Genomic DNA, 21,427 nt, shown 5'->3' with positions numbered 1-21,427 from the left:
TGTACTTTCTTCTTTTTTGATGTGTGTGTTTATTGCTATCAGTTGACCTCTGAGCACTGCTTTTGCTTTGTCCCAAGGGTTTTGATGTATTGTGTTTTCATTCTCATTTCATGCTAGGTATTTTTTTAATTCCATCTTTGATTTCTTTTGTTACTCAGTAATTTTTAAGGAGGCTGTTATGTAGTTTCCAAGTATTGGATTCTTTTTCCTTTCTCTTCCTGTTATTGTTTCTACTTTTATAGTGTTGTGATCAGAGAACATCCTTTTTATTGTTTCGATGTTTTTGGATTTGTTGAGGCTTGCTTTGTAGCCTAAAGTGTGGTCTGTTCTGGAGAATGATCCATGAGCATTGGAGAAGAATGTGTATTTTGCCGCTGTTGGGTGAAGTATTCTGTATATGTCTATGAGGTTGAGTTGGTTGATTGTAGTATTTAGATCTTCGGTGTCTTTGTTGAGTTTCTTTCTAGTTTTTCTGTCCTTCATTGAGACTGGTATGTTAAAGTCTCCTAGTATTACTATGGAAGTATCTATTTCTCTTTTCATTGCTGTTAGAGTTTATTTTATGTGTTTTGGAGCTCTGTCATTGGGTTCGTACATATTTATTATGGTTATGTCCCTTTGGTGGATTGACCCTTTAATCATTATATAATGTCCTTCCTTGTCTTTCTTGGTGGATTTTGCCTGAAAGTCTATTTTATCAGAGATTAATTTTGCCACTCCTGTTCTTTTTTGGATATTGTTTGCTTGATATTTCTTTTTCCCTCCTTTAAGTTTTAGTTTATTTATGTCTTTATGTCCAAGGTATGTCTCTTGCAGACAGCATATCGATGGGTCATGTTCTTTTTACCCATTCTGCCACTCTCCCTCTCTTTACTGGTGCACTTAGGCTGTTTACATTCAGTGTGATTATCGATAGGTATGAGTTTATTGCTGTCATTTTGTTATACTTTTTTGGTGGTGTTGATAAGTTTCTTCATTCCGCTTAATTTTCTGTGCTGCGTTTTTACTTATTTATTGTGATTTGTCTTTTTATTTCCTTCATTGTTGATTTTGTGTGGACTCAGTCTTTGTGATTTTCTAGTTTTATATTTTGATGAGCAGACTTATTAACTTTCTTTGTGGTTACCCTGAAATTTACATTACTAAGTTTAAAGCAGTAATTTAATTCTTGATATCACTTTGGTTTCCTCTCCATATGGAAGTTCTAAACCTATAGCCTTTATTTCCCATTTGTGTTTTGAAGTGGTTGTCAGTTACAGATTGACATATCTAGTTTCCTGTCTCTTAGTTTTATTTCATTTTTGAGAGTTTTTAATCTGGATTGATACCTGGCTGATGTTGTCACATGTTTTAATCTCAAGGTGTTGCCTTGTGGTGTTAGTTTTCTGTCCAGAGGACTCTCTGTAACATTTTTTGTAAAGTTGGTCTGGTTTTTACAAATTCTCTTAATTTCTTTTTATCTCAAAATGTTCTAATTTTGCCATCGTATTTGAGGGATAATTTTGTTGAATATAGTATTCTTGATTGGCAGTGTTTTCTTTCAAGGTTTTGTGTATATCATCCCATTGCCTTCTTGTCTGCATGGTTTCTGCCAAGTAATCAGAATTTAGTCTTACTGATACTCCTTTGTTGGTGATCTTTTATTTTTCCTGAGCTGCTTTGAGGATTCTTGCTTTGTCTTTGGTTTTGAAAAGTTTGATTATGATATTTCTTGGTGCTCTTCTTTTGAGATCTATCTTGTATGGGGTTCGTTATACTTCTTGGATGGTTGTCTTCTTGTCTTTCATGATATTAGGGAGGTTTTCTGTCAGCAAATCTTCAACAGTTCTTTCTGGGCTTTTTCGTTGACTCCTCCCATTCTGGGATTCTGATCACACATAAGTAATTCTTCTTGATGGTGTCCCACATAACTCTTAGGCTTTCTTCATTTTCCTTGATTCATTTTTTTGATTGTTCCTTAAACAGATTAGTGTTAAGGGAGTTGTTTTCTACTCCACTGATCCTTTTTTCCATTGTTTCAATTCTGCTCCTGTGACTTTGCACTCAGTTGTCTATTTCTGAAATTTTATTGCTAAGCTTCTGGATTTCTAGTTGCTGTTTTTGTGTGGTTTCTAATTGTCTGTTTTGTCATTTTGTTCTTGTATTGTTTTCCTGAATTCTTCTAGCATTTTGTCTGTGCTTTCCTTGGTTTTGTCTGTGTTTTCCATTGTTTTATATGTGTTTTCCTTGATTCCTTTGAGGATCCTATACATAAGTCTTTGGAATTCCTTATTAGGAAGTTCCATTACCTTTTCTCCCTCAGGGATGTTTTCTAGTTCTTTTAATTTGGTGACTTGCTGGGGCCATCTTGCCCTACTTCTTTAGGTGGTTTGCTGTTGTTTGTTGTCTTTGGGACATTAAGAGCTTATTGAATTTTTTTTAATTGTATAATTGTTTGCTGGTTCCTGTTTTTTCGTTTTGCTGATTCCTGGCAGTCGTGGCTGGCACGGTGCTCTGGTTGCTGGATTGGCCCTGCTGGGGCACTCCATACTTTTCTCCAGGCAAGTGGGGTGGCAGGAGGTATAGGTGATCAGATCTCTGCTTACTGGTCTTGACAGGCAGCTGAGGGTGGGTTGGTTGGGCTTTGGCCTCTGTCTGTCCTTGGTTCAGTTTCACAGGAGTGGGCAGTGGTGCTCTCTTTGCAGGTAGAAGGGCCGGTGTGATGGGTGTGGCAGGTGAGTGGTGGCGTGGTCGTCACCTCTTTTCGGTTGGGGGGGGAGGTGTGGGTGGTAGAGAGAGAATGATGGACCAATGCACGTGCAGTCAGTCTACCTCTACCTCCTCCTCGGGGGGACAGGAAGGAGTGGCAGGTGGATGCTTTCTCAGTCATGCCGCATCTGCCTGTTGGTGGTGAGAAGAGGGAGGAAGGTGCAGTGAGCGGATGTATGCACGCTTGTTCTGCATCTACTGTGCACTGGCAGGAGGAGGGAGGAAAGGGCCTGTGGGAGATGTGTGCGCAGTTGCGACTCCTCTGTGCCTTACTGGATGGGTTAAGGGAGGGAGTCACGCCTGGTGGATGTGTGCACAGTGGCACCATCTCCACCTCGCACCAGGCAGGGAGAGGGAGGAAGGGGCTGTGGGGGAATGCGCGTGAAGTTGTGGCTTCTCTGCCCTTCATTGGGCGGGTTGAGGGAGTCGTGCCTGGTGGATGCGCGCACAGTGGCCATGCCGCCACTTCACGTGAGGTGGGTGGAGGGGGGATGGGGCGGGAGAGGGGTATGCATACAGTCTTGTCTCCTCTGTCCCTCGCCAGGTGGGGAGGAAGGAAGAGGGACTGGCGGGTGGGCTCTCTTGCTGTCTCGATGCCACTGACCCCCACTGGGCCCTTATTTGGGGGTGTAGGTGGTGGGTGGGGGTGTGCATGGGGACATGCCTAGTCTTGCTCATTAGTTGGGCAAGGGGGAGTAGTGGATGGGGTTGGGTGGGGTGGAGGGGAAGAGGATAGGCTCCTGTTGTGGTCCCCTGGTCAGGCAAGGCAGTTGGGGTGTGGAACCCTCTGTTGCCTATGATCAGGAGGGTGGGGTGAGGAGAAGTCCATCCCTCCAGCTAGGATATGTGGGTGCTGGGGCACCTCGTGCCCACTGCAGCTAGCAAGTGGGACCTGTCCACTCTTAAGTGTGAGAAGTGGGGGCCGCCTGGGGGCTGGGTGGGTAGGAGACCTCCCACCGCCAACACTCCGCAGGTCCACTGCCTCACGTGTGCCACTCACCCCTGAGGTCAGGAGCTGCTGCTCCTGGGCATCTATGGTTCTGGATCCTGGCTCCCTCCTTGCCTGTCCTTTTTCCCGTGTGTGTCTGTAGAGTTTCTCTGTCCTTTTTGGGAAAGTTATAAAGTTGCCTTGCTGTTTTTTTCACCCGGGGTTGCTGCTGGCTTTGTCCTAAGATGGCTCTGTTGGGCTGGGATGGCTGGCTGAGCTCCTCTGTTCCATGTTACTCCTCTTTTGCTGCTATCATTCACTTTTTCCTTCCAGTTGGTGTTCAGTTCAGTTCTTAGACCTTCTTTTTTGATGTTCAGGGTTCCTAGATTGTTATCTGCTTCTGTGTCACTTGGTTTTTTGGGTCTTTGCTGCATGGAGATATTATGGTACATGTGACTAAGCTACTGTCTTGGCTCAGCCTCTTTACTGGTATTCAAGTAATGGATTGATACTGGTGCCCCCCAGTGTGAATGTCAGGTGGTCACCTGAAAGAAGAGAGGAGTGTCTCACTCTTTCCTTGGCTGCCAGTACATTCCAACATGGCACAGCCCATGTTGCCTGGCTAAGTGTATTTATTGGTGTTATCCAGCATAATAACAAGAAAACTATAAGAAATATAACAAATAACAAGAAAATGGCAGAACTGACCCTTTTACTCCTGATTGTAACATAGGTCAGCATATGGTGGGATAAAACAACCATAATCTAATAAGATTTGACAAAAGGTGCCCCCCCCAAAAAAGGAGAAAGTTATCAGGAGCACCATTTCAGATGTGGATTTCAGTTCACCATTATAATGATGAATTTTGCCCTAAATGTACTTTACTAATGCTTGAGATATTGTCTAACAGTAGTAGTACATATATTTGATTATAAATACAGAACATTAGGGGTGTGTGCCCAGATTTTTTTATGGATGAGATGCATGATTCAAAAAGCTCAGGAGATCATTGGCTTAGAATGTAACTTCAGTACTAAACTGGGAAATAATAGTTTGCTAAGTTGAAGCTTAATACAGAAATCATAGTTTCTGTGTATAATTACTCATCTTCTCTGCAGTAAGTAGGAAAATCATACTTTTTTTTTTGGTGTGAATTTTTTCTATTTGTGCTCTCTGTGTGTTGTGTTACCAGCTTTGCTGATTTCTCTAGGGGAAGGAAACACTGTTCCGTATGTACAGATGGGCAGTCTCAACCATAGGAAGTTGTAGGTGTCTTATTTAAGAAGACACAGATGAAAATGTAGCCCTGAAGTCCTGCTTAATTGTTGTGCACTTCACAGCTCCCATTTACTCCAGATATAAAATCAGAACGCACATGAGTTATGATCGTCTCACTGTGTTTGTGAAACTCTTTTCATTTTCGAATGCCTGCTGACTTTAGCCAAAGTAATCACAAGAAGTATGTGGGATATTTAAAACATTCCCTTCAATTACTTAAAAGTGCTTCATGGCATCTGTTTGATTCTGAGTCTTTTTCCCCTTTTGTTTCCTTCTAGTTGGAGGAGAGCAGATCAGTGCCATTGGACGGGGCCTCTGTGTGTTGCTGGGTGTTTCTCTGGAGGATACACATAAAGAATTGGAGCACATGTAAGATGTGGATTTCTAAGTCATTGCTATTTGAATGGTACACATAGTGGTCACGCTGGGAATTTCCATATTATTTTGTGGCTGTATCAGTGTCCCATTCGATGTAGTATTATTTTCTCCGTGGTTTAGAGACTGAGGAAGAGGAATCTGTATGTTACCCACTAGCTCAGCCATGGAGCAGACGCATAACTTCACCACTGCCCTGATTTGCTGCTACATTGTGAACTAGGCCTCTTTTTCTCTTTATGCAAGCACTGAGCCTCTTTTCTTCTTATATATGATTTCTGTTTTTTAATTTTATTAGGGCGGTATAATCTGGGCACTATTTATGCGTTTTTATAATACCCGTTGTTCACTGTACACCTAAGGACCTGGAGGTCAGAGAGGTTACATTACGTGCCCAGAGTCGTGCACGCACACTTGGTAGAAAGCCTCAGCTTGAATAGAATCTGGGTGATCTGACCCTGAAACCAGTGCTTTTTATTAACTTAGGGGAGGTTGCCATTGCTACTGCCTCATGGGCTCTCTTAGTACAGTTGATCTATCCTTCTTTTATGGTTCCCCCTCCTCCCTGCCAGCACCACTTGGCCCATTTACTTCAGATGCTTACATCTATTTATTTTGCTCTTTGATACCCAGAGCCTGCGTATAACCTTCCCAGTCTTGGCTTTTCCTATCAGCATTTACTGTTTTGTTATTGTCTCTTTTGCGTTAGGGTGAAAACCAGACTAAGGACCTAATTCTTGCTAAGATGCTGATGACTGGTAGTGACAATTCAGTACACTTCAGATGTTGATATTTTAATATCTGTTCCCTGGATACTCAAGAGGCAGTAAAGGGGTATAGTGTTTAAAAACTGGGGCTTGGCAACTCTTCAGACAAAGATTGGACTGGACTGTGGGACATAAAATGATACTCGTGAAGAGTGTGCTTCTTAGCTGAAGTAGATGCATGAGACTAAGAGCAGCTCTTGTCCGGAGGTGAGATGAGAAGGCAGAGAGGGTCAGGAACTGGTTGAATGGATGTGGGAAATCAGGGGTGGAAAGGAGGAGTGTGTTGTCACAGTATAGGGAGAGTAATTAGGGTCCCATAACACTGTATGTATAAATTTTTGTATGAGACTAACTTCAAATGTAAAGTATCACTTAAACTACAACAATAAACAAAAAAATTTTAAAAAATACCAGGGCTTGGGTCTGCATCTTCTTATGGCCCTGACATACTAGAGAGCTGACGCTTAACTTGGTGGTTAAGAGATGTGACTCAACATAAGACAAACCCACCACTTAGGGTAACTGCTACAAGATTCCGTGAATTAGTATTTGTAGAGCTTTTGGAACTTTGGCCCACAGGAAGCCCTCTGGAAGTGTTAACTGTCTTTATCTTCAACACCATCTGAAAGAGTGGCTCTGCAGTGGTGGAATTTCAACTTTCGTGTAGGTGGTTCTTTGCCTTGCTTCTCAAATCTGACCCTCTACACCTTTCCTGGTCCACTTCCTTCCCCAAGTGGCTTCCTTTGTCATCCACAGTATAGGGCAAACCCCTCTGAGGCTTAAGGAGCATGTGACATAGTTGTCAAGGTAACTTTCCCTAGATCCCTTTGCATATTTGCAACAACAATGGGTTTTCTGTCAGGGTATTTGCTGAATTGTGTATTTTGAGTAACTCCAAGAAGGTGTGTAAAATGAGGTATCATTTATTCCAGTGTAAAGATTGAATTCTTCTATAAAAAATTCTATAAAAGTGTTGTTTACTTGTGTTTTATTAACTATGCAAAGGCATTCAACTGTGTGGAACATAACAAATTATGGATAACATTGCAAAGAATGGGAATTCCAGAACACTTAATTGTGCTCACGTGGAATCTGTACATAGACTAAGAGGCAGTCATTTGAACAGAACAAGGGGATACTGCGTGGTTTAAAATTAGAAAAGGTGTGTGGCAGGGTTGTATCCTTTAACCATACTTATTCGGTTTGTATGTTGAGCAAATAATCAGAGAATCTGGACTATATGAAGAATAATGTGGCATCAGGATTGGAGGAAGACTCATTAACAACCTGCGATATGCAGATGGCACAACTGTACTTGCTGAAAGTGAAGAGGACTTGAAGCACTTTCTGTACTGATGAAGATCAAAGACTACAGCCTTCATTATGGATTACACCTTAACATAAAGAAAGCAGAAATACTCACATCTGGACCAAAAAACAACATCATGATAAACGGAGGAAATAATGAAGTTGTCAAGGATTTCATTTTACTTGTATCTACAATCAACATGCATGGAAGCAGCAGTCAAGAAATCAAATTATTTATTACATTGGGCAAATCTGTTGTAAGAGACCTCTTTAAAGTATTAAAAAGCAAAGGTGTCACCTTGAGGACCGAAGTCATGGTATTTTCAGTTGCCTCATATGCATTCAAAAGCTGGATAATGAATAAGGAGTACTGAAGAAATGATGCATTTGAATTATGCTGTTGGTGAAGAATATTGAATGTACCATGGACTGCCAGAAGAACAAACAAATCTGTCTTGGAAGAAGTACAGCCAGAATGTTCCTTAGAAGTGAGGATGGTGAGATTTTGTCTCACATACTTTGGACATCTTATCAGGAGGGACTAGTCCCTGGAGAAGGACATCATGCTTAGTAAAGTAGAGGATCAGTGAAAAAGAGGAAGACCCTCAATGAGATGGATTGACACAGTGACTTCAACAGTGGGCTCAAACATAGCAATGATGGTGAGGATGGCACAGGACCAGGCAATGTTTCATTCTATTGTACATAGGGTCACTATGAGTCCGAACCAACTCAATGGCACCTAACCACAACGACAACATAAAAAATTAGAATTTGACCTATGGTTTGAAATAACCCCCAGCTTGAAGGAGCAGATAATGAGTGGTTGTATTCTTTATCCTAGTTCCCACCAGTAGCTCCTGTGATTTGGAGGAACTGGCAAAAAAGAAGGAGATCAGAAAACAACCCTATGAGATAGGACTATTATTACCCCTGTATTACAGATGAGGAAATTGAGGCATGGAGTAGTTAAGTAACTTGCCCAAATTCATACCTCTTGTAAGTGACAGAGTCAGCATTCTGTCCTTATTTGGCAGGATGCTAGTGCTGCTTTGGGGATATAGGGTGTGGTGGGGACTCGTTCTTCAGGTAGTTCTCACTGCTGTTTCTTATTGCAGGGTCCGAAAGATTTTAAACCTGCGCGTGTTTGAGGACGAGAGTGGGAAGCACTGGTCAAAGAGTGTGATGGACAAACAGTACGAGGTGCTGTGTGTCAGCCAGTTCACCCTCCAGTGCGTCCTCAAGGGGAACAAGCCCGACTTCCACCTGGCCATGCCCACGGAACAGGCCGAGGGCTTCTACAACAGCTTCCTGGAGCAGCTGCGGAAGGCGTACAGGCCAGAGCTCATCAAAGGTAAGCAGGAGAGTGAGCTCATGCCCAGGAAGGCAGCCTCCGGGACGCTTCCAGGCAGGGGGAAAGAGAATCTGCAGTTGCAACATCTCCTTTTCTAGAAAATTTATTGCTTAGGTTTATTACTTACTTAAAACGACATAATAGCTGCTGTTGCTTCTGTTGCTGTGGCACTTAACACATGTCCTCTGAATGCTCCTGACACTGTTTAGTGTTCTTCATTCTTCTGATCGCAGTTGGAAATGTTTAGGAACCCAGAAGCACATCTGATATAGTGTTGTTTCTTTAGTTGCTTAGGTTGGTCCTATCCACTAAAAACACAGTGTGAGCCACAAATGCAAGCTGCGTGTCATTTAAAACTTTCTAATAGTCTCATTAAAAAGAGTGAAAAGAAACAGGTGAAATTAATTTTAATAATATATTTTATTTAACTCAGTATATCTAAAATATTATATTTTACCACGTAATATAAAAATATTGTTAATGAGATTTTCTACATTCGTTTTTTAACCTTCCAAATCTGGTATGTAATTTATAGTTACAGCACATCTCAGTTTGGACCAGCCACATTTCAAGTGCTCAGTAGCCACATGTGGCTAGTGGCAGCTGTATTGGACAGCACAGACTTAGGTCTTTGCTTACCTGCATGTCTTAGTTATCTAGTGCTGTTGTAACAGAAATACCACAAGTAGGTGGCTTAAAAAAACAGAAATTTATTTTCTCATGGTTCAGGAGGCTGTAGGGAAAGGTCCTTGTCTATTTCAGCTTCTAGTAGCTGGCAATCCTTGGAGGTCCTGGGCTTGTCGGTTCATCTGCCTCTGTCATCATCAGAGAGTGCCTGTCTTTCCCTGTTTGTGTTGCTTTACCTCTGTGCCTGTGCTGCTCTTTATGTCACCAGAAGTGATTAGGTTTAGGACCCATCCAACACTGATATGGCCTCCTTAACATAACAAAACCCTATTTCCAAATAGGATTATTTTCACAGATATAGGGGTCAAGACTCCAGCACGTATTTTTGGGGGATACAGTTCAATCCATAACATTGCATATTGTCAGGAATGAAAATACAATTTGACTAATCAAGATTCAGTCTAGAAAATGTCTTGGAATAGTAGTCCTTGTGGAAGAATTATGAATCTGAAAGACTTTAAGAAGGCCATTCATTTCTAGTCTAATTTCATGTTTCTGGGGGTAAATTGCATTTACTCCCATCCCAGAAAGAGAGTGTTCTGCCCTTTTCTTCAAAAAGAGGAAAAATTACACAGCATCCTTTGGTAGTGCACTTCAGTGTGAGACCTTTCTCAGTAGAATGCTGCCTTCATGCCCTTCAGTAGTGGGATCATCGAGTAGATACCATTAACCCTATAATGTTTCCTATACTTTAACTTTCTCTCTCTAGGTTAATCAAACCCGGGTTCCTTTTTAATTGGGCCTATTTTCATCCTTAATTAATAAAGTTCATTAAATGTGTTTAAAGCTCTGTAGCAGAGCCCTATACTGCGGATTGTCCTTGGTGAGTAATGAGTGATATTCCTATCCCTCTGTGGCATTTCCTTTTAATTTTCCTCTCACTAGTGTCCCTAGGTGGTGCAAACAGTGAAGTGCTCGACTACTAGCCGAACAATTGGCGGCTCAGACCCACACAAAGGTGCCTCGGAAGACAGGCCTGCTGATCTGCTTCCAAAAGGTGACAGCCTTGAAAACCCCATGGAGCAGTTCTACTCTGCACACACGGGTTGCTCTGAGTCAGAATCAACTCGATGGCAACTAATAACAACAACACTGTACAGCGTCCATTTGCCGTGCACATGCGCACTGCTGGGTTCTACGTGATCAGGAGACTCCTGCCTTAAATCAGACCCCACTTTACTTTGATTCTGATAGAGCAGAGTGTTTGTCTTTTCTGGAAATATTCAAGTTAGAACTCCATTCAGGAGTTCTATCCAAGTCAGGTCATGGATGTTTCCAGTGTTTTCCCCACCCTATATGTGTCCACTGGGATCCTCCAACATGGCTTTGCTGCAGAGTGTTTCTTCACAGAACTAGTAATTAAGTCAAGTCTTCTGAATAACTGTTTTTCTTTGTTGAGCCAAGGATGGGCTACTGCCAGCAATGTCTTCTTTGCTTAATGTTTGTGGAATCATTTTATTTTGCTGTCTTCTGGTTAATTTTGAGAATTTGGCTTTCAGTTCCAATTTGGAAAGGCCTCTGTAAGCTGGAGGGATGTTGAAATGCAGATGAGCTGCCAAATACATTTTCTTTGTTTTAGGGTTTTCAGGGCCACTTCGGCAACTTTTATTCCTTCTCTGTCTCCCTTCACTACCCCAGACCATGCCCATGTTCCTGCAGTCACTTCTATGACCAGCCATATCTCTTCCTTATACGGACCCAGCAGTGGTTCCTGAGCTGGACATCAAAGTCACCCGATCTTATTTTCCATTCTTTTATGGCCTGATTGGTGATATAGCCAAAGCTGTTCCCCTGGGTTTGGTATAGAATGGCAACCCTGGAGGGCAAGCCAATTGTGGTTTGTCCTCATATACTTTTATTATTATTATTAGTGGATAGCATACCAAAGTACATCTGTCAAGGGCTTATTATGTGCCAGTCTCTGTGCAAAGTAAACACTCTTTGATTCTTTTTCTCATGGAATCCTCACAATAGCCTTATCAAGTGGGCACTGGGATTACCCCCATTGTGAGATGAGGAAACTGAGGCACAGGAAGGTAACCTGTGGAAGGTCATGTAGCACATAGGTGGCAGGCAGAGCTTGGAAAAGAACCAGCAGCAGCTTCCAGAGCCTGAGCTCTCCTAACCACTGAGCTTCACTGACAAAATCCATGTCCTCTTGACCTATGTCCCTTTCCTGCTATCATTTGGTGTTTATTAAGTCTGTTGGGCCACTCTTGCCTTCTGTGCTGTGTTCAAGGAAGTCAAGGAGGGGTTTTTGGACCTCAAGTGTACCTAATAAGAGGGAAGCAGTATGCCCTGAGGCCAGGTTGTCCTTTATTTCAGAGCCCTGTTATTAATACAGGAGCCCTGGTGGCACAGTGGTTAAAGCGCTCAGCTGCTAACCAAAAGGTCAGTGGTTCGAACCCATCAGCCACTCTGCAGGGAGAAAGATGTGGCAGTCTGCGTCTGTAAAGATTTACAATCTTGGAAACCCTATGGGGCAGTTCCCCATCCTATAGGGTCACTGTGAGTCAGACTGACACAGTGGCAGTGGATTTGGTTTTGGTGGGTTGTTAATTCAGAACCTGAGATCCTGTTTTTGCTGAGGGAGATTTTATTGGTTCCCCTTAAGTCATATTTTTTGCCTTTGTCACCAGTAAGGTACTGCTTGTCTGTCAGCCCTGGTAGTGTTGTTGTTAGTTGCTGTCAAGTCCGCGCCGACTCACGGCGAGCCCATGTGTGCAGAGTAGAACTGCTCCATAGGGTTTTCAAGGCTGTGACCTTTTGGAAGTACATTGCCAGGCCTGTTTTCCAAGGTGCATCTGGGTGAGTTCCAGCCTTTCAGCTAGTAGTCAAGTGCTTAATGATTTGTGCCACCTAGGGATCTATTCCTGGTCCTAGGCTCTGGGTACACAGTGTTGAGCAGGAGAGATGCATCCCTTCCCTAAAAGTAGCTCAAGAATTTGAATTCTTTCAAAAATCTAAGGAAGAAATAAAACCAGTCTCACATTCACACAGGAATAGACACAAAGATAATACTTCCCAACTCATTTTATGCAGGTAGCATAACCATGATACCCAAAACCTACAAGAAGATTGTAAGAAAAATGATAAGCCAATCTTTCTCATGAATTTAGGTGCAGATATCTAAAAAAAAGGTTAGCAAACTGAATCTGTTGATAGAGGAAAAGACTAATACATCAAGACCACGTTGCATTTATTCCAGGAGTGCAAGATTGGCTTAACATTTGAAAATCATTGTGGTATGTACACATGATACAGTACTACTCAACATTAAAGAATAACAATGAATCTGTGAAACATCTCACAACATGGATGAACCTGGAGGACATTATGCTGAGTGAAATAAGTCAATCACAAAAGGGCAAATATAGTATGAGACACTATTATAAAAAGTCAAGAAAAGGTTTACACAGAAAGAAACATTCTTTGATGGTTACCAGGGATGGGAGGGGGAGGAAGGGAAAATCACTAACTAGATAGTAGACAAGTATTAACTTGGGTGAAGGGAGAAGCAATCCAAAGGGGTATGTCAGCACAACAGGACCAAGACAAAGGAAGACACTGGAAGGAATGCAAGAGTAAAAGGAAACAACTGTAAATGCTATTACATATACAATTCTACAATCACAGTAATAACAAACAATAATTTAAGAGTGGGAAAAAAAAAGGGTGGATACATAGGTAGATATGTAAGCTGAACAGGTGTGAGATGGTGTATGGGAATATACCCACCAGCATATGTAGGTTTGGCAGAAGATGACTTCTACATATGTATTTGTATGTGCTGCAAATATATCCACGTATATAGTAGAGCATACAAGGCGCAAAGTTAAGAAAATTTCTTAGCCATAATCAAACACCTTGAGGGCTTAGGACCATAGACTCGGAGGACATCTAGGTCAGTTGGCATAGTCCGTAAAGACAATATTCTGCATCTTACTTTGGTGAGTAGAGTCTGTGGTCTTAAAAGCTTGTGAGTTGACAGCAATCATTGTTCACTTCCTGTCCGGAGCAAAGAAGAGTGAAGGAAGTCAAAGTCTAAAGGAAACAACTAGTCCAGAGGACTAATCGACCATAAGAATCACAGCCTTCACTAGTGTGAGACCAGAAGAACTAGATGATGACTGGCCAGCATAGCCGACTGGGATCATGATAGAAGGTCCTGGACAGAGTGGGAGAAAAATGTAGAACAAATTTCAGATTTATAAAAAAATACCAGACTTACTGATCTGATAGAGACTGGCAGAACCCCCGAGACTATGGCCTTTGACACCCTTGAAACCTGGAACAGAACCCACTCCTGGAGATCACCTTTCAGCCAAACAATAGACAGGCCTATAAAGTGAATGATAACACCCGTGAAGAACACGCTCCTCAGAACAATCAACCGGATGAGACCAAAAGGGCAGCATTTACCCAAAAACAAAGTTCAGAAGGCAAGGACAGGAAAGATGGGCAAATGGAAATGGAGAACCCAGGGAGAAAGTGGGTAGAGCGTTGTCACATTGACGGGATTGCAACTAAAGTCACGAAACAAAATGTGTATAAATTGTTGACTGGGCAACTAATTGCTCTGTAAACTTTCACCTGAACCACAATAAAATGTTTAAAAAAAATCAACATAATTAACCATAGTAACAGAATAAAGCAGGAAAATCATGATCATCATTAAAAAGCAACTGATAAAATTCAACATCCATTCATGACACAAAATCTTATCAAAATAGGAATAGAGGAGAATTTCTTTAATTTGATAAAGCATGTTATTGTTGTTATCTCAATTCATGGTGACCCTGTGTGTTTCAGAGTAGAATTGTACTCCACAGGGTTTTCATGGCTGTGACCTTTCAGAAGCAGATCACCAGGCCTTTCTTCCGAGGTGCCTTCTGACACCCACTGAGCAGCCCACAGTCCATGATTGATTTCCCAGTACTTGATTTTGGCATAAGAGATGAACTAGTGAAGATTTCCCAACACCTGAATCACCTAACACCAGCACCTTCACCTGATCCAGGGAAGCCATCTCCTAGTGGGCAGAGATACTGAACAAGCACGGATATCTCTGCCACAGCATGATGCATATGTTCCTGAAATATCTCATACTCTGCAAAATTACCACTAAAATGATTAGGCCTCGTGGGAAAAATGGGGTTGGTAGCAAAGCACTGAAAACTTATGGCTGGGCAGGAGGGCTCTGCTTGGGGAGGAATCCCTGGTGCTCCCACTTGTTTCTCATTTTCCCGTAACACAGTCAGAAGGTCTCCTGGTGCCAGTACTGAGGGCTTTTCCCTTTTCTGCTGACGGTTGTCATCTTAACCACTATTCTGGCTCTCCTTGCCTAAGGAGAACCCCCTCTGACCCACTGCAGCCTCTGTGGGCTTGTTTCTGTCTGTTCTGTGATTAGGTCTGTTGTTGAATCTTCTGAATCACCACTACCCGCCTGGAAGGCCGCTGATCTCCATGCATGCCCTTGGGCAGACACTGCAAACTTTTATTCTTACTCTGGTTAAGTATAACCCGAGGCTTCTGGATGACATGTTATTAGGTTGGAAATGCCCCTGCTTGTTTCTCTTCCCCGGGCTCTATGGGACTGTTCTCCTTCCGTTGTAATAATCTGGTGCACTGGACATGTGAACCCCAGAGCAAAGGTTAGGAAGCAAAGGTCAAGGTTTGCCAAGGATTCTCATGAATCCCTGGAAATCCCCTAGTCCTGGGCAAACTGGGATGGGTGGACACCCTAGGAAGCATCCTGTGTTACCTATGCTGGGGAACATCCTGAGTGCACCGTCTTCACACAGGGAATGGTGTGGGGGCTAGGATGAACATCAGGGCAGGAGGAGTGGCCTTCTAGTGTGGCTGGAGGACCCATGACCCAGTCTGCAGGAAGCTGCACCTTTCTGCTAACTCTAAGCAGGTCTCTCAGCAGATGCACAGCTGGTCTGAGATGGGGCAAGAGGTTCACAGACAGACTTGGATGGGTGGAAGAGAGACCAAACGCTGAAAAACATTGTTGGCAATCTGACAGATCAGTCATTTGGTGAATGGCCTGCTGCCCTGCTTGTTAGCAGCAAGGTACTGGCAGCATAGTTAATAGGAAGAGGTGTTTGAGCTGAGGCCACACGACAAGAGAAAGTGCAAACAGTAGGATCAGGAAGTATGTTTTCACTGTGACCCACTCAGAGGTGCTGTCTGTGTCCAGCAAACTTTCTCGGTGCACGTCTTTTTTTTTTAATATTTACTTCATTTTTATTTGCATACAGTAAAATTCACTCCTTTTAGGGTTTAGTTCTATGAGTTTTGACAGATGGTTACAGTTGGATAACCACTACTACAATTAAGACACAGCATAGCCCCAACATCCCCCCAAATTCCCTCATGCTGCCCCTTTGTATTCATTCCCTTCCCCCAGTGCCAGCCCCTGGCAACCACTGATCTATTTTTGTTCCTTTAATTTCCTATACGCTTTTTGATGAAGGGTAGAGCTGGGATTTTCAGGTGGTCAGTCACCCCTTGGAGGATAAACTGCAGAGACAGAGTCCCTTGAGCACCCATCCACCAATATTTTTATGTAGGTGGGATTGGTTAAAAATTGACATTCACGCAATGGGGAAAGTTACTAGAGGCCAAAGTGCAGCCTGAAGGGAGTGAGTGCCACACTGTTTCATGGGGGCTTGGTGACCTGTACTCGGTTCTGGGGGAAGGATGAGACTCAGGGCTCAGGCACTTAGCAGTAGGAGCAGAGCAAGTCAAGGTTAAGTGTCAGCCAGTCCCCTGATAGAACACTGAGTATCAACATTGGGGATATCATGTCCAGATGGCGGAGTCTACAGAGTAACCATGGGGTCTGGGTTGGGCCACAGTGTCAAGGGTCAGAACTGGGATGGAATGGAAGCAGGGAGTATCTCAGGTAATTACTGCAAAAGTAGCTAAAGCATCTGCAATGGGTGGGATACTTTCGGGTGCAAGAAACAGACAGCCCCACTCAACCGTCTTAAATAGTATAGGATTTATTGCTTTATGATTGAACCATCCAGAGGCAAGGTGAGTTCAGTGTCCACTTGAGCTAGAGAATCCCACTGTCATCACTTCTGTGATGCCATTTCTGCAAGATTCTCTGTGTCTTGCTTTCCTCTGTGTTGGCTTTGTCCTCACGGAAGACAGAGCAGCAATGGGAGCAGTCTTCACGGTTCATCATCCCAAGAAAGAGAAGGAGCCTTTATGCCTTCTGAAAGTCACTTCGATTGGACTAGTTTAGGTCACATGTCCACCCCTGAGCTGGTTACTGTGGCCAAGGGGACAGATATGTGGCTTTGTTTAGGTCCCATGTTCCACTGAATATGGACTTAGCATCCTTAGACTCACCTGGAGCCCGAAATGGGAATTGGGGCTAGTGGGAAGGAAAAGAGGAGAAATGAGTGCTGGGAAGGCTATCTGAAAGTGCCAGTTCTGTGTCTCTGACTTGCTTTCTTGGCATGCTGCTGGGAGAGCCCCCACCTGCTGAATCCTACCACACTGCCATTTTATTTACTTTTTTTTCTTCATTTTTAAAATGTTGTTTTGCCTTTTTTGCTTTTGTTTCTCTCTCTTCTTTCACTCACCCATTTAGCTCCACACATCACATCCTCTCCCTGCCCTCCTCCATATCTGCACTATGCATCGAGCACCATGCCCCCAAACGGCACCAGTGCAGTTCCCCGGACCCCACCATGCACCGTCCCCCAGCCCTGTAACACTGGCCTCAGTTCATACTGCAAACTGCCTGTCCCCACCCCTCCACCCCCACTGAACCTGTCCTGCTGTACCATAGCTGAGTGACCAACCCCGCTCACCTGGACAAGGTGGTGAGTATTGTGGCCACAGGCGAGCAAGCAACAAAACACACCCAGGCTGCCTGCCCAGACATAACCAAATAAAACAAAAAAGCAGGATGAAACAAACAAATCTATACTCAATAAATGAAGGAAATAATTTCTGAATGTCCCAAAGACAGCAGACAGTATGAAAACATATTTTTTTAAAAAAAGGCAGGATGACTCCAGAAAGCAACCAAAATAAAACACCAAATGACCTTCCAGTAGAAGAAAAGTCACTGAAACTACCTGATAGGGAATTCAAAACTCTAATATTCAGTGTTCTCAAAGAGAAGAAGGAAAGTGCAGGCAAAAATAAGGAAAAAATAGACAGAATCATGGAAAATACAGACAAAATCAGAGAAAACACAGACAAAGCAATGAAGAATTCAGGAAAATAATGCAGGAACAAAATGTCAAAATAAATAAACAGCTAGAAATCATACAGAAACAGCAATTAGAAGTTTAAAAGATAAACAACAAGATTTCAGGAATGGACAGTGCAATAGAAGGTTTTAGGAGCGAATTTGAAGTGGTAGAAGACAGGATCAGTGAAATTGAAGACAAGTCCTTAGACACTACTTTGAGAAAAAAATCAGAGAAAAGAACGAAGAAAAATGAAGAAACCCCAAGAACCATGTAGAATACAGTCAAAAGCAAAAATTTGAGTGTGATCAGAGTTCCAGAACAGGGTGAGTAAACAGGAAACACAAAGAGGATCACTGAAGATTTGCTGACAAAGAACTTCCCTAATATCATGAAAGATGAAAAGCCGACAATCCAAGAAGCTCAACGAACCCCATATAGGATAGACCCCAAAAGAAAATCACCATGTCATAATCACACTTGCTAAAACCAAAGACAGGGAAAAAGTCCTGAGAGCAGCTCAAGAAAAAGGAAAAGTTACATACAGAGGATGAACAATAAGATTAAGCTCTGATTACTTGGCAGAAACTATGCAGGCAAGAAGGCATTGGGATGATGTATATAAAACCTTGAAAGCAAAAAAAACTGCCAACCAAGAATAATATATCCTGCAAAATTCTCGCTCAAATATGATGGTGAAATTAGGACATCTCCAGATAAACAGAAATTAAGGGAATATGTAAAAACCAAACCAAATTTACAGGAATAACTAAAGGGGGTCCTTCGGTTAGAGAACCAAAAACATCAGACAACAACTTGAATCTAGGACACAAGATAGCATCAGCCACATACCAACCTAGGTAGTGAACGCTCAAGGATAAAACAAAACTAAAAGATTTACAACAGGGAACCAGAGAGGCCAATCTGTAAATGACAACAGCATCGGAAAAAAGAGAGAATAAATGGTGTAGGGATAGAGCTTTCAAATGGAGAGGAAGTCAAGGCGATATCAAGTTAATAAAAGACTGGTTTAAACATAGGAGGATGGGGTAAATTTCAAGATACCTACGAAGAAAATTAACAAACCTACTTGTCAAAATAAAGAAGAGAAACAAAGTCTTAGTAAACACAAAATCTACAAAACGAAATAAATGGAAAAAAAAATCCACAAACAAAAGGAATTCAGCACAGAAGAGTAAGAGGAACAAAGAAAAGGTCAGCACCACAAAAAAGCACTACAAAATGACAGCAGTAAACTCACACCTGTTGATAATCACACTGAACCTAAATGACTTAAGTGCACCCATAAAGAGAGAGTGACAGAATGGATTAAAAAACATGACTCATCAATGTGCTGTCTAAAAGAGACACATCTTAGAAACACATAAAAATATTAAAATTCACAGGTTGGAAAAAATATATCAAGCAAACAGCAAACAAAAAACAGCAGGAGTGGCAATACTAATCTCAGATAAAATAGACTTTAAGACAAAATCCACCATAAAAGACAAGGAAGGACATTATATAATGATTAGAGGGACAATCCAGCAAGAAGACATAACCATAATAAATATCTACGCACCCAATGACAGGGCTTCAGAATACATAAACTCTAACAGCACTGAAAAGAGAAATAGTTCCACAGTAATAGTAGGAGACTTCCACATATCACTCTCTGTAAAGAACAGAACATCAAGAAACTCAACAAAGATCCAGAAGATCTAAAGGCCACAATCAGCCAACTTGACCTCTTAGACATATATAAAACACTCCACCCAACAGCAGCAAAGTACACATTCTTTTCCAATGCACATGGAATGTTCTCCAGAGTAGACTGCATTTAGGCCACAGAGCAACCCTCAACAAAATCCAAAACATTGAGATAATACAAAGCATCTTCTTTGATCGCAATGCCATAAAAGTAGAAATTAATAACAGGAAGAGCAAGGAAAAAAAATCAGTTACATGGAAACTGAATAACACCTTGCTTAAAAACCACTGGATAATAGAAGAAATCAAAGATGAATAAAAAAATTCCTAGAATCAAATGAGAATGAAAACACATCATACCAAAACCTTTGGGACACAGCAAAGGCAGTGCTCAGTGGTCAATTTATAGCAATAGATGCATACATCAAAAAGGAAGAAAGTGACAAAATCAAAACATTCGCCATACAACTAGAACAAATAGAAAAAGAACAAATGAAGTGCACAACCACCAAAAGAAGGGAAATAATAAAGATCAGAGCAGAAATAAATGAAACAGAGAATAGAAAAACAATAGAAAGAATCAACAAAACCGGAAGTTGGTTCTTTGAAAGGATCAACAAAACTGAGAAACCATTGGCCAAATTGACAAAAGAAAAACAGGAGAGGACGCAAGTAACCCAGATAAGAAATGAAATGGGGGACATTATAACAGAACCAACTGAAATAAAAATGATCACAACAGAGTACTATGAAAGACTATACTCCAATAAATTTGAAAACCTAGAGGAAATGGGCAGATTTCTAGAAACACACTACCTACCTAAACTAACACAGAGGTTGAAAATCTGAACAGACCCATAACAAGAGAAGAGATTGAAAAGGTAGTAAAAAAAACTCCCAACAACAACAAAAAAAGTGCAGGCCCAGATGGTTTCTCTGGAGAATTCTACCAAACATTCAGAAAAGAGCTTGCACCAGTACTACTCAAACTATTTCAGAACACAGAAAAGGAAAGCATACTTCTGAATTCATTCTGTGAAGCCAGCATAACCCTGATACCAAAACCAGGCAGACACTCCAAAAAAAGAAAATTACAGACCAATATCTTTCATGAATATTGATGAAAAAATTCTCAACAAAATTCTAGCCAATAGAATTCAACATCATATGAAAAAAAAAAATAACACCACAACCAAGTGGGATTCATACCAGGTGTGCAACTATGGTTCAACATTAGCAAATCAATGGACATAATCCACCACATAAATAAAACAAAAGGATCACATGATCATCTCACATGATCAAATGGCAGAAAAGCCATTTGATAACGTTCAACAACCATTCCTGATTAAAAACTCTTAATAGATATAGAAGGGAAATTCCTCACCATAATAAAGGGCATCTATATAAAACCAACAGCCAACATCATTCTTAGTGGAGAGAGGCTGAAGACATTCCCCCTGAGAACAGGAACAATACAAGGATGCTCTTTATCACCACTTCTATTTAACATTGTGCTGGAAGTCCTCACCAGAGCAGTAAGGCAAGGAAAAGAAATAAAGGGCATCCAGATTGGTCAGGAAGAAGTAAAAGTAGCACTGTTTGCAAATGATATGATACTATACATTGAGAACCCAAAGAACTTTGTAAGAAAACTACTGAAACTAATAGAATGATTCAGGAGAGTGGCAGGATACAAGATAAACATACAAAAATCACACTAGTCTCACTCCTTCAGGAGCAGAGGAAAATGAAGAAAACTAAAGACACAAGGGAAAGATAAGTCCAAAGGACTAATAGACCACAACCACTATGGCCTCCACCAGAATGAGTCCAGTACAACTAGATGGTGCCCAGCTACTACCCCTGACTGCTTTGACAGGGATCACAATAGAAGGTCCTGGACAGAGCAGAAGAAAAATGTAGAACAAAATTCTAACTAAAAAAAAAAAAAACCAGACTTACTGGCCTGACAGAGACTGGAGAAACCCTGAGTATGGCCCCCGGACACCCTTTTAACCCAGTAATGAAGTCACTCTGGAGTTCACC

At 41.8% G+C, this 21,427-nt stretch overlaps 1 protein-coding gene across 4 annotated transcripts in view; it reads left to right on the top strand.

Moving 5' to 3' along the window:
- Window positions 1-21,427, top strand: part of DTD1 (D-aminoacyl-tRNA deacylase 1) — a 239,097-nt gene that overhangs the window by 5,596 nt on the left and 212,074 nt on the right. For all 4 annotated transcript variants that reach the window (XM_004376431.2, XM_023731404.1, XM_023731406.1 and 1 more), the window contains exons 2-3: window positions 5,234-5,324; window positions 8,524-8,759. In XM_004376431.2, coding sequence (XP_004376488.1) covers window positions 5,234-5,324; window positions 8,524-8,759 — 327 coding nt within the window. The remainder of the gene's footprint in view (window positions 1-5,233; window positions 5,325-8,523; window positions 8,760-21,427) is intronic.

Source organism: Trichechus manatus, unplaced genomic scaffold, assembly GCF_000243295.1.
Source record: "Trichechus manatus latirostris isolate Lorelei unplaced genomic scaffold, TriManLat1.0 scaffold00042, whole genome shotgun sequence".
Classification (NCBI taxonomy): Eukaryota; Metazoa; Chordata; class Mammalia; order Sirenia; family Trichechidae; genus Trichechus; species Trichechus manatus.
This window is presented reverse-complemented; position numbering and strand designations above follow the sequence as displayed.